The sequence below is a fragment of the Odocoileus virginianus genome, chromosome 11 (assembly GCF_023699985.2).
Source record: "Odocoileus virginianus isolate 20LAN1187 ecotype Illinois chromosome 11, Ovbor_1.2, whole genome shotgun sequence".
Taxonomy (NCBI): Eukaryota; Metazoa; Chordata; class Mammalia; order Artiodactyla; family Cervidae; genus Odocoileus; species Odocoileus virginianus.
Window position 1 is genome coordinate 70,987,065 of NC_069684.1, and position 13,467 is coordinate 71,000,531.

Below are 13,467 nucleotides of genomic sequence, written 5' to 3' on the forward strand. Positions count from 1 at the left end.
AGCAGCCTCTGAAGGTGGGTGCCCAGACTCACTAAGTTGTGTGTTCTCTTGGGGTGTCCTAACAACACACTTGCTCTCCTCAACACACACAGGGCTGTCCTTCCTCCTGAGAATTCTGTGGCTCACACGAGTGCCCAGCGGCCTCCCTCTCCTGCCCCGCCCTCCATCACCCCCGGGTCAGTCTATCTCAGTCCTGCTGTCAGAACTCCTCCTTTGGTCTTTCCTTCTGGGTCTTGTTCTGTTTGTTCTGTGAACGTGGGGGTCAGTCCTCTCCTGTGAGGCAAGTCCCATCTTGCTCTTGACGCCTGACTCCCTCACCCTCAGCCAACAGCCTCCTGAGGACTCTGGAGGCGTGGCAGCTGTCAGAGGCTCCTGTTGTGTTCAGGGGTGCTGGGCCCCTGGGAGGGGGACAAATATCTACCCCCAGTGATAGATAATATGGCTTGATTAAAGAGAAATAGAAAATCAAGCCATCCTGCCGTACACTTTAAATCTATACAGCAATGTATGTCAATTATTTCAATAAAACTGGGAGTGGGGAGTGGAGAGAAATAGAAGACAGCTCTGTGAGATCCAACAGATGGTCTGATTAGGGAGAAGGAAGTCAGTGCAGAATACACACAAACTCCCCACACTCAGTGATCAGCTGTTTAGGACAAGGATAGTGTGGTGGTCTCTTTGAAAATCCTCACTGCCAGCATGGGGACTGGTACTCAGCAGCACAGTACAAGTGTTTACTGAACAAATAAATAAAACTTCAGGTCAACAAAGTCAGGTATAGAATATGTATATGAGGGTCAAAGAAATATAGACCAGATGAGTGATCTGAGTGGATAAGAGCAGTGAAGAAGACTTCTTGTAGGAGGGAAATTATTTTTTTAGAAGCTGGAGGGTAGAGAGGAGTCTAGTGTAGAGTTCCATTGATAATACTGAGTGACCTTAGGCAACTTATGAACCTTTCTGTGCCTCAAACATACGCTCTCTAACATGGAGCCATGAGTGTCTACCAGATGAGGGCAGGGTGGTCGAGGAGGCTCAGTGCATTCGTGGGAAATGGGACCTAGAACTTCGTAAATGGCAGTCAGTGACACCATCTGACACCACATCTTCACCTTCCTAGGGGTCACCCCCTGGACACTGCAGACATTTGAGGATGATGAGGCCTGAATCTTAACTATAAATGGACAGTCAAGGGAAACCAGACATATGAGGAGAAACAACATGAGATTAATAACAGTTATCATTATCACAATCATTATGACTAATGTTTATTGAATGCTTACCATGTGCCAGATGTTTTCATCACTTCATACAGTTTAAATCATTTAATCTTTACAACTCTATTTCACAGAGAGGGAACAAAGGCCTAAAGAGCTATACCTTTTGACTTTATTGAAAAATATACCAGTATGAAAGAAATTTGGGGGGAAAGGAAAAAACAGAAATGCCGTGATTATCTCTCCTTCTACTCCTGTTACAGAACATTTTCATTTTCCTAAATTACTTTCTAATCCATGTTCATTGCCAACTTGTCTTCTAAAATAATTTTATTCTTTATATAAAAATGATGCAGGCTCATTATAAAAAGTTTCAAGCAATAAAGAAGTACAAATAAGAGAGAAAAGAAAGAGCTGATATTTAAGAACAAAACGCTGCTGGCATCACGTGACCCTCATCACCGGCGTGTCTGCTGTTCGTGTTGAGTCACTGAAGTAAAATATTACTCTACAGAACTTGGATGTTTTTACTAATTATTGAATAAAGGAAGGCTAACTTAAAGTTTGTGTTATGAAGTACTAAACTACCCAATGGGCTTCCCAGGTGGCACAGGGGTAAAGAATCTACCTGCCAATGCAGGGGATGCAAGAAGCGTGGATTCAATCCTTGGGTCAGGAAGATCCCCTGGAATAGGAAATGGCAACCTGCTCCAGTATTCTTGCCTGGAAAGTTTCATGTACAGAGGAGCCTGGCAGGCTACAGTCCATGGTGTCACAGAGTCAGACATGACCGAGCACACACACACACACACACAGACTACCTGATACACCAGAACTTGTCAGTTCTCAGATTATATGACTTTTCCTAGAAAAAAAAAAAAGATTCTTTGTATAAAATATTGGAAGGTATACATTCTTGATATTTTTTTTCTGTTCGTTAGAGATGCAAGACTTCCACCAGTAAACCAAAAGCCGTAGAAAACTTCTGCTCGGATTCTAAGCATACTGAGGGAAGAAGGTAATGCTTTTCTTAACATATGAGAAGATATGTATGTACATAAGATATGAGTCTTATGCAACTCCTGGAAAAAAACTCATTATTCAGATTTCTGTGAAGGGTTTGAGTCTGAAAAGAATGTGTTGCGAAAGGAGAAAGACTGGTGATCTCTCACAATTTCGAAGTCTAAGGGGCCTTACAGACTCTGTACTTCACTACTCATATTTAGAGATAAGGAAATGGGCCAGAGAAGCTGAGGAGGATAGCATAAATCACAGTAAACTGAGATCAGAACCCAAGTCATTTAGAAACATTAGTACTCATAGAGAAACCTTTATTCCTATTGGTGAGAAAGGAAAAAGAAAAGAAAAAAAAGAGCAAGGGGTTGAAATAAGAGCTCAAAATGGATGTTTTATGGGTCAAAACAGTAAAGCCTTCTGGTATACTTCCTAACTTCTGAGTCAATTTTGGCCGATTGCCAGGATTTGACTAGCAGATCAGAAATTCCCCTTTCCTTTGGCAATGTAAAATAAGCAGATTTCAGAAGAAGTTCCCATCTCCTCCCTGAAAAATCAGTGCTTATACCTGTGGAGAAAAGGGAGAGGGCCAACGTACAGATGCCCCCATCAGCGAGTACCCATCCCCAACGGGCACCAGGGGACTGTGAGGCCCTGAGCCCGGCCTTGCACCACCATTGGAAGATATCACACACACGGTGATAAATACACGTTCTGTGGGATTTTAGAGACCTCACATCTTGGTGATATGCTGTTAATATTACTCTTTGAAATTAGCTTAGGTTTTAAATGAGCCGAGGGTTGCTTTCAGAAGTCCCACCATGGTTGCTCCCTTGGGACTGAAGCCCCACGCATTTCAAGGGGTCCTCAAGTAGCAGTTGTACACAACCCTAAAGGCCACTACTGTTTTCACAGATGTGCTGCAAGAGCACCAAATATCAGATACAAAGCCCTGAGGAACCTCAAAGAGAAAGCCTGCTGCAGACTGAACAGGAGAGCTGGAAACGGGAACCTAGAAATGTTTCCAATGCGCTTGACACTTGCTGTGTTCGGCATCTTCATTATTGTGATATTTGTCTACATAACCATGGAAAGCAAGTAACTCTTTGGTTAAGTGCTTTGGAAGCAGAGTGAGGAACAAGTGCCTGAGTATTGCTCCAAGCCCTCCTGCTTCAGGAGGGAACAGAGGCTACTCTCAAGGTGGAGACCCAGCCCCACAACTGGGGGGTCTTCCCTTGCCCAGTGCTGAGATGAAGGGTCTGTGACCAGGCTCCAGACAGGTGGAAGGGATGAGGGAGCGAGCCAGGCATTTGTGTCAAAGAGCTTGATAGTAGGAAGTTCCCCGAGTCAGGTTGGCCATCATTAAAAGTACTTTCACGTTCGTGCAGCCCTCTAAGAAGGAGACTGTGCCTGGAGTTGTTCTTTTTCACTATGGTGATAAGCTGTGGATCACATTTTATTCACTCTTCAAACTGGGTAGTCAACTATGGGCAAGACCACAACAGGTGATGAACAAAAAGGGAGCGTATCTGCTTTGGCAAACCCAAAAAATAGCCAACATCACCAGTAATGAAAAGAAAATCACTCAGAACAAGATTATATTTTCACCATTGAACTTAGAAAGGTTTGAAAAGATTAAGACCTGGTAAGGAGTGCAATGATCACGGCCCTGGGAGTGGGCAGGGCTGGACAAGCACCTGAGCTCCTCTGTTTCTTGGCTTTGTGAGCTTGGGGGAGGTAGCTATCTTCTCTGAGCTTCAGTTCAACTTCTAAAAACAGGGATAAAATAGACGCTTAGGGTGACAGAGGATGAGATGGTTGGATGGCATCACCGACTCAGTCGACATGAGTATGAGCAAGTTCCAGGAGTTGGTGATGGATAGGGAAGCCTGGCATGCCGCAGTCCATGGGGGTCACAAAGAGTCGAACCCAACTAGCGACTGAACTGAACTGAACTGAACTGAACTTAAATTCTTAGGGGGTGAAGAATTTAAAGAAATTGCACATATAAAGTACTGATATAATACTTAAGTGTTGTCCACAGCTAACTGGTAGAAGCCCTCACTAATGTTCAACAAATGCTTAAGCTTTGTTACACTTTGGCATAATATTTCAGCTCTTCTGGGAAGAGCTACTTCTAGACAGAGAGAAGTCTTAAGTACCAAGAAGTTAGCTGCAGTGATTTTCATGGCAGTCAAAAGGTAGAGCCAACTCAAATATCCAACAATAGGGGAAAGGCTTAATAAGTTGAGGTCTAGCCTCTTGACAGATGACTGTGTAAGAATTTAAAATATTAAAAAGTTTATCATAATAGAAAATGCTTATTTAAAAAATTTTAAGCAGCTTTATTGAGATATAATTTACATGCCATACACAATAGTTCACCCAATGTGTAAAAGTCAATGATTTTTAGAGTGTGTGTAGTTGAACAACCGTCACCTATTTATGTTTTAGAATATGTACAGGTATACAACCATTACCACAATCGATTTTAGAATGTTTTCATCACCCCTAAAATGCTTTTTTTAAAATAGTAAACAAAAATTATGCAGATTCGTTACTATTGTATTATCACAACTAAACAAACAACACTGGAAGAAATATGTAAAAATGTTAATAGTACTTCAAAAATGGGACTCTGATTTTCTTTATTTCTACTTTTCCATGTTTTTAAAGATTTCTATAAGCATAGTGTGTTGATTTGTGTTAATTCAGGAAATGTGTTAATTCAGGAAAGTTTTAATTTTAAAAAATGTATACTGCATTACAGTTTGGCTATAAGGAACATACAACTCAGTAAAGCTGGCTTAAACAAACAAGGATTTATTTTTATCTCTTAAAAAGAAATTTGGAGCTTAAAGCATATAATGCTATTAAAAATAACCAAATGTAATATGCTCCTGCTCAAATAAACCAACTGTAGAAAAAATTATGATCATGAAAATTTGAAACTGACTAGATATTTGGTGATATTTAGAGATGCTTGATCTTATTGAGCTTCAGCAGCTATTCTGTGACTACGAGTTAAAAAGCATAAGAGGAAAGCTAAGATAATCACAAAGATATTGACCTGCTGTCTTTAAACCCCTGAAATTAGTTCTGAAACTCAATCCATTGCATTAGTATTTTAAGGCAGAACTTAGGAACTCACCACCTCCTATCCCCAGCTCGTGTTATGAATTTTATTCAGAACAGTAAGGCTTCCCAGGTGGCTCAGTGGTAAAGAATCCACCTGCCAATACAGGAGACCCAGAAGACACAGGTTCGATCTCTGGGTCAGGAAGATCCCCTGGAGGAGGGCCACCCACTCCAGTATTCCTGCCTGGCGAATCCAATGGACAGAGGAGCCTGGCCGGCTATGGTCCATAAGGTCTCAAAGAGTTAGACATGACTGAAGTGACTTAGCAAGCACAACAGTAAGGGAGGCTAGGAGGGTGGGCATTTGAAATTTAGCAGCCTCTGTTAGACAAGGGATAGAGGATTGAGCATAAGAAGAGGAGAAAGCAACCTATAGTGAGGGCCACATGTTCAGTTGTCACTAAGATAAAGCATAAAAAATAAATAAATCTCTCCTAGAAAGCCTTCATCAGTCCTTGAATCTTTGCCGTTTACTTCTTGTAAATTAGAATCCTGGAATCAGTCTCAGGAGACTGAACAAGTCCTCTAATTAATGCCTCAGCACTCAAAGTGCGGTCTCCAAACAGCAGCCTTAGCAGCTCAGGCCCTACCCCAACCTACTAAGCTGGAATTTGCATTTTAACAGGATCCCAGGATTCCGGTACACATTACAGTTTGAGAAGCACTGCTGTGGTTCATGTCCATCAGATGCTTATGTGGGAGGAATCCTAGCTCAAGCCGAAGCCAGGCTGACCTTAGGCGTCAGGCCAGAAAACCAGCAGGCTGGGTCCATCAGGGGTCTGTGCACACCGGGGACTGGTTACCTCTTCGAGAAAAATGTGTCTTAAAGGAAGAGACTCGGGGGTACGAGTTTGATCTCAGGAAATGTTCCACTATTCATCCATCCGATAATTTATCATCTCCTGCATCCTCTCAATAGAAAGGCAAAGAAAATCAGTGTAAGATACAGTCCCTACTCTTAAGGGACTGGTAGGGGAGAAGGAGATGCCAACAGACAGTGCAATGTTAAGTGACCTCCTTTTGATGGTAGGACAGGGATTATAGAAGAGGGCAACTTTCTCCAGTGTTGGGAGTAGACATGGGTAGCTTCCTGGAGCAAGTGGTATCATAGTTGAACCCAGCAGGAGGAGTAGGATTTGATCAACAGAAGTGGGAGGAAAGTGGGTGAGGCTAAAGGTGAAAGGACCGTCTCCAGGCCGAGGGCATATTGCTTCTAGAGATGGGTAAGGGAGAAGCACTATGAAACTGAACAGGGTGGTGAGGAATGGGGCTGGCAAGGAGGGCAGAGTTCGGATCACAGCAAGTCTCGGGGACCATATCAAGGTCTTTAATCCCGGGGCTAACGCAGAAGAGGACCTCTTCTAAGAACGAACCATCCCTGCCTCCCTGGCTGTCTTCCTTGACAGTTTCCATAGCTTCCATGGCTTCCCCTGAAAACTGGGTAGAGAAAGCCTTCTAAAGAGGCATCAGACTGAAGGAGCATTTTGCCCAGGCCCCTGAAAGACTCTGGGCACACAGGGCAGTTACCAGGGTGCTGGGCCTGGCAGCAACAGGAGCAGGAAGCCCTGCATCAGTGAGGGAGGGGGAGCACTCTGACACGGACTTCCTCTGCCGCCCTCATCGAGGGCACCGCGTCCCGCAAGCCCGCAGGAGCAGGGGCAGGAGCGGGAGGTCAGGGGGTGCAGACACACCTGGTGCTGGTGTGCAGACACGAGGCACCTTCATGGAACTCCCTGGAGGCAAGGAAGGAGCTGCTGCAACTGACCCAGCAAAAAGGGTAGGGGTGATGGGGGGGGGGGGCATGGAAACCCCTCTGCGTAGAGAACTCAAACCACTGCCATGGTCTGTGAATCTTCATCCTGTGACCCAGGTGTTTCACCATTGTCTCTGTAAGGCTCCCCTTGCCCTGGAGATCCGGGGAGAGTGTGTATACGGAGGGGAGCTGTGTCCTCCCAGGACCGCTGTCCTCGGTCTCCAGGAAACTGTTGCCACCAAACTAACCTCACGGAGCTGGAGCAGGGAAGGCTGTGTGCGTAGTGGGCTTTTCTGAAACTGGAGACGTGATGAGGAAACTGAAATGTGGAGAGGAAAGAACTGGGCCTACTTTGGTGCCTTTCCCAGCTCCGAGTCATCTACCCGCCGCACTCCACCCTCAGCTATACACCCCCGCAGCAGAAGCCGGGACACTGAGACTGTCTTGACTTTGGGCCAAATTGAATTCTCAGGCAGGATTCCCTCCCCCCACTAGTCTCACTGATAGGGAAGGAATTGGTGTAGAGATTTATTCTCTCATCAAGGGCAAACTCCAAGACATCAGGGTGTTTTATTTTTCCAGTTCCAACTACTTGTCTGCCTCTCCTACAAGTCTTGTAACTCTTTGGGTTGGGGACTGTATCTTAACTGTCTCTGGATCTCTTCTTAAAAGTCCTGACTCATCCAGAACAAGCCCACTTCCTTTTCAAGCCGTTTCCAACCCAAACAGACATTTGAAATGACAAAACCAATACCCTAGATTTCACCTCCTACTTATCCCTGTGAGAAGTTCCTAAAATGAGCAAACTGCTGCTGAAAGGCATCATTATGCGTGTTTATTCCTGAACAGTCTGTCCTTCCTGGGCATGGATATTGCTCATGGGTAGTGACATGGATTAAATGTCACTTACCTCTGGGTAAGTGTTCTTACCTCTGATAGCCAAGCAGTTAAGGGGGGGGTACTGGCTGGCGACAGGATTCAGCTAATTTCATGTCCCAAGGGGCGCTGGATTTCGTGGGCCTGTGTTCTGCATGTGGGGCAACAGGTCCTATTCTATCACGTGTGCTGTTGAAATCTCTATGCAGCCAACGTTCAGGCTGGCAGATGGAAGAAATTCTTAAAGGTTCTATTTCTGGCTTTCAACATTCAAAGAAATACTGTGCTCCTACCTCTTAAAAATAATTGGTTAAGCACCAAGTTATATTCATTGCCACAGTCATAAATAAAAAAGTGCTAGACCACATTATTCACATCTAGGGTATTGATAATAATTTTTATGTGCAAGGAAAAGGATTATTGATGTTTGGGAGGTCTTCCTTCTTGCTCCCCCACCCCCACTTTCCTTCTGTCCTCAAACCCCACCACTACCCCCCAACCAAGAAAAGTCTTGCTGATTAGAGTAGCATGAAGAGGCTGATCTCTGAAGTAAAATTAAATGTTACTCTTTTCCAAATCAAGAAATAATCTCAAGACTAAAATAAGAAAGTGCCAAACCAATTTAGCATTTGATTCTGAGGAAGATTTCCCCTAGAATCTTGGATGGCAGAACATGAAAGGGAAGCCAATTAGCTTGTGTGAAGCCACACTAACTTTGAGCAAGCTTGCTCCAGAAGAAATGCACCCAGTAAGAAGGTGCGTGGAAGCCAGAGCGACTGCCATCAAGGCTTCTTCCCGTTGGTGCACACAGACAGCTTCCTGCCCGTTCCCTGCTGGCAAAGCAGGTGAGTGCAGAGAAGCAGGAAATATGCCGAGGTGTTGCAGACACACACCACCCAGCACTGGTTCACGTTCACTGAAAAACGATGGCTCATGTGTGGGTGTAACCTGAACACAACCCTGCCTAATGAATCACTCCCTGGAGAGCCAGAAGGGGCTATTCTAGGTACGCTGCAGGCGTGGACGAGGGTGCTGTTTCCTGACAACGGGAGAACGCTGTGACAACTCCAGTTCCTAGAGAGCCATTGTTAAATTCTCTTCGGAGCTGAGGGATTAGCTAAGAATATGCTGAGGGGACAGGATGAATTTGCTTTGTTGTGGTTGCAACTAGGGTTCGTTGGCCTCTCGGGGAATATGGGTCACTGACGTCTACTACTCCTCCGATCAGAGCGCAGCTCTTCTGCTTTTCCCAAGACTGGCGTGGGACAAGCAAGAAGGGCACGTCCACGGCCAGCCTGAGTCAGGGGCAGTCTGCTGTCAGGGGAGCACGTCTTTCTTCCTGATGCCGCTGGGGCGTTGAAACTGGCCCGAGGGGCATGACACGGGGACAGTGCTGAGACGGAGCTCAGGGGATCCAGGTTCCAATCTCACCTCTGCCTCCACTGCGTGTGGGCATGGAAGGCTTGCCTGGAGCCTCAGTTGCCTCCTCTGTAAAATGAGCAATAGATTTCTGAGTTGGGAACTACATTGATGAACCTTAAAGACAGTGTGCTAAGTGATGTAATCCAACCACAAAAGGGCCAGTGCTGTATGATTCCACTTTTATGGTTACCTAGAATAGTCAGACTCATAGAGACTGAGTGCAGAATGGTGGTTGCCAGTTTCTGAGGGGTGGGGGAGTGGAGAGCTGTTGGTTGGTGGGTTCCAAGTTTCAGTTTGGAAGGATGAAGAAGTTTCAGAAATGGATGGTAGGGATGGTCGCACAACAGTATTTAGGATCACTGAACTGCATAGCTAAAAATGGTTAAAGTGGTACATTTTGTGTTGTGTATGAAAGTGTTAATCACTCAGTCATGTCTGACTTTTCGATCCCACACACTGTAGCCTGCCAAGCTCCTCTGTCCATGGGATTCTCCAGGCTACAGTACTGGAGTGAGTTGCCATTCACTTCTCCAGGGAATCATCCCAACCCATGGATCGAACCTGGGTCTCCTGCATTGCTGACAGATTCTTTACTGTCTGAGCAACCTGGGAAACTATGTGTTATATATATTTGCCACAGTATTAAAGAATAAAAAAGAAATGAAGCAATTACTCACAGCATTTGCTCACAACATCAGGGGTCTCAAACTCAAACATCCATAGAAAGAAAGAAAGAAAGTGAAGTTGCTCAGTCGTGTCCGACTCTGTGACCCCATGGACTGTAGCCCAACAGGGTCCTCTGTCTATGGGATTTTCCAGGAACGAATACTGCAGTGGGTTGCCATTTCCTTCTCCAGGGGATCTTCCCAACCCAGGGATCGAACCCAGGTCTCCCACACTGCAGGCAGACGCTTTACCATCTGAGCCACCAGGGAAACCCAAACATCTGTGGGTCCAGGCAAACTGTGCAAGTGAATGAGAGCCCTGTGACTTGCTGGAGGCACATCGTCCTGGAGCGGGCAACAGCTCCCCAGCCCTGCCAGGACTCACCAAGCAGGAAGGTGGGGCAGTTTGTCAAGAAGAGTGAAAATTCTGGATATTTAGGTGAAATCTCTGAACTCTTCAAATTGGCAACTAATCTAAGAAATTTCTTAAACCCTCAAAACTGTGAGCCAAACAAAATACATCTACAGGTCCGATTCCGCTTGCAGACTCTCTCTCCCCCTGTGTAGATGACCCCTATGTATCATCTAGATTCCTTTCTCCTGTGCACCCCAGCCCCACTACCCCCTCAATAACACACTGTGGCCACGACAAGCTGTCTCGGGGTAAATCTCTTGACTTTCCACACCGTGTGCCCGTGGAAACCCAACCAGAATATGCCAGGACAGGCAGGATATACTTCACCGATAAGAAGCAGGTAGGCTGGAATCAACACCGCGGTGGTCCTAACAGAGTCCATCAGAGACGTGGGGGTGCTTATATGCATTTTCTAGCCCCAAACCCCACTAACTCTTATGATTTTTTTTTCACTTTCCTTAGTGGAAGCCTACTTTTTCACTCTCCTCTTCTACTTTCATCAAGAGCCTCTTTAGTGCTTCTTCACTTTCTACCATAAGGGTGGTGTCATCTGCATATCTGAGCTTATTGATATTTCTCCTGGCAATCTTGATTCCAGCTTGTGCTTCTTCCAGCCCAGAGTTTCTCATGATGTATTCTGCATATAAGTTAAATAAGCAGGGTGACAATATACAACCTTGACGTACTCCTTTTCCTATTTGGAACCAGTCTGTTGTTCCATGTCCAGTTCTAACTGTTGCTTCCTGATCCGCACACAGGTTTCTCAAGAGGCAAGTCAGGTGGTCTGGTATTCTCATCTCTTCGAGAATTTTCCACAGCTTATTGTGATCCACACATTCAAAGGCTTTGGCATAAAGCTCAACATTCAGAAAACTAAGATCATGGCATCTGGTCCCATTACTTCATGGGAAATAGATGGGGAAACAGTGGAAACAGTGTCAGACTTTATTTTGGGGGGCTCCAAAATCACTGCAGATGGTGACTGCAGCCATGAAATTAAAAGATGCTTAGTCCTTGGAAGGAAAGTTATGACCAACCTAGATAGCGTATTAAAAAGCAGAGACATTACTTTGCCAACAAAGGTCCGTCTAGTCAAGGCTATGGTTTTTCCAGTGGTCATGTATGGATGTGAGAGTTAGACTGTGAAGAAAGCTGAGCGCCAAAGAATTGATGCTTTTGAACTGTGGTGTTGGAGAAGACTCTTGAGAGTCCCTTGGACTGCAAGGAGATCTAACCAGTCCATCCTAAAGGAGATCAGTCCTGGGTGTTCATTGGAAGGACTGGTGTTGAAGCTGAAACTCCAATACTTTGGCCACATCATGCAAAAAGTTGACTCATTGGAAAAGACTCTGATGCTGGGAGGGATTGGGGGCAGGAGGAGAAGGGGATGTCAGAGGATGAGATGGCTGGATGGCATCACCGACTCGATGGGCATGAGTCTGAGTAAACTCCGGGAGTTGGTGATGGACAGGGAGGCCTGGCATGCTACAATTCATGGGGTCGCAAAGAGTCGGACACGACTGAGCGATTGAACTGAACTGAATGGAGGCCTAGTGAAATAGACCCTGACTCTCCCATCACACTTGATGCCTTCCATCTCTTGATTTCTGCTTTGAAACTAATCAACTCCCTTGCTATATCTGGTGTCCATTCTCATTACCATATTTAGAGGTCAGATGATATCATGTATCTTTGTTAAATTTTGATGAGTGTGGAAAATACATCCCAGTATATGAGACCCCAGGGTAAAGGGATTTTATGTTATCAGAGTAGTAACAGCTATGTAGACGCTGGAGGCTGCCTTACTATATTTCACTTACAAGCCCAATACTGCAACTTGGCAAAGAACACAGGCAGTTTTCTGCATTTGCTAGCAGCTTTATTTAAAGGTGGGATATTGCTTGCAAAAGTAGGCCATTTGGAGACGTGCAAGGAATATGCCACTGATCACCCGCCAGTATCTGTCTTGCTTATACCAAATCTGGTAGCAGAAAGGAAAAATCGGGGCATTTCCTTAGGCCAGGCTTTCTACAATTAATTCTCAATGACAGCACATACTTCCACATGTGAGAAACTATCAAAAGGTTCTTTTTGAGGTGATATGCTCTCCCAAAGTGGGGAGGCAGAAGTAATGCTTAGAGGGACAGATCTGCATTCTCGGCAAACCCTGCTGGTGATGGGAAGGTCGTGGCTCTGTATTCAATGAGTCTTTCTGCCTGCCTGCGTCTGTGAGTCAGGGTGACCTTACGCTCAGTGATTCTTCATGCAGCTGGAAACTTTTTTCAGATAACTTCAATTTGCCTCTTTGAGAGGTAGCAACTTCCTTCCTAACAGTGTGCCATTGAGTTGGCATTTATAAAGGGCTTGCTGTGTGCCAGGCCCTGCACTGGGAACTGAACTACAAGGATGCTCTCGCAGGGAAGGCAGAGGACTTGCCCAGAGTCTGTGCGAACGAACGCTCCCTGGTGCTCTGCCCAGATCTCCTTCCCTGCTGCGTGGGTTCCTGTCAAAGACTCACGGGTACCACTCTTTTCCTGAGAGCTGCCTTCAGTTGATGGGGCTGCTTCCCCTGATCAGTGAGACCTACCTGGGTAGCCCAGAGCCAGAGACTGATCTGGAAAAACAAAAGGCCAGTCCCTGGGCACCAAGGAGGGGAAGGGACACCTCTGTGGTACTGACTGTGTTCCAGAGGTCTCCACGTCCCACCCATCCACCCGGAATCAGGCCAAGGCTTAGCTTTAGCTGGGATCACAGTTTTGTGTGGCTGTTTCCCCTTTATCCTGCTTCAGACCCATACAGGTTTTCTGAAGAGCACTTGTACAATAAACCACAGGCCTCAGACTCATTCTAGGGATCCCAACATGTGACAGGGTTATGAAGATGGTATTTAATAGAAATTGTCATGAAATGTTATACCTTTCTTTTGCCTTTTGAAGCAAAGAATCTGAGTATATAATTTTTCAAGAG

General features: G+C 45.4%; 1 protein-coding gene across 3 annotated transcripts in view; it reads left to right on the forward strand.

Annotated features, from left to right (window-relative positions):
- LEMD1 (LEM domain containing 1) overlaps nt 1–13,467 on the forward strand; it is a 46,620-nt gene that overhangs the window by 26,959 nt on the left and 6,194 nt on the right. The window contains exons 5-6 of one of the 3 annotated variants that reach the window (XM_020891707.2): nt 2,159–2,235; nt 3,147–3,633. In XM_020891707.2, coding sequence (XP_020747366.2) covers nt 2,159–2,235; nt 3,147–3,333 — 264 coding nt within the window. In that variant the 3' untranslated portion in view covers nt 3,334–3,633. Of the gene's footprint in view, nt 1–2,158; nt 2,236–3,146; nt 3,634–13,467 lie in introns of those variants that run through there. The other 2 variants (XM_070473771.1, XM_070473772.1) reach the window with 2 other exon arrangements.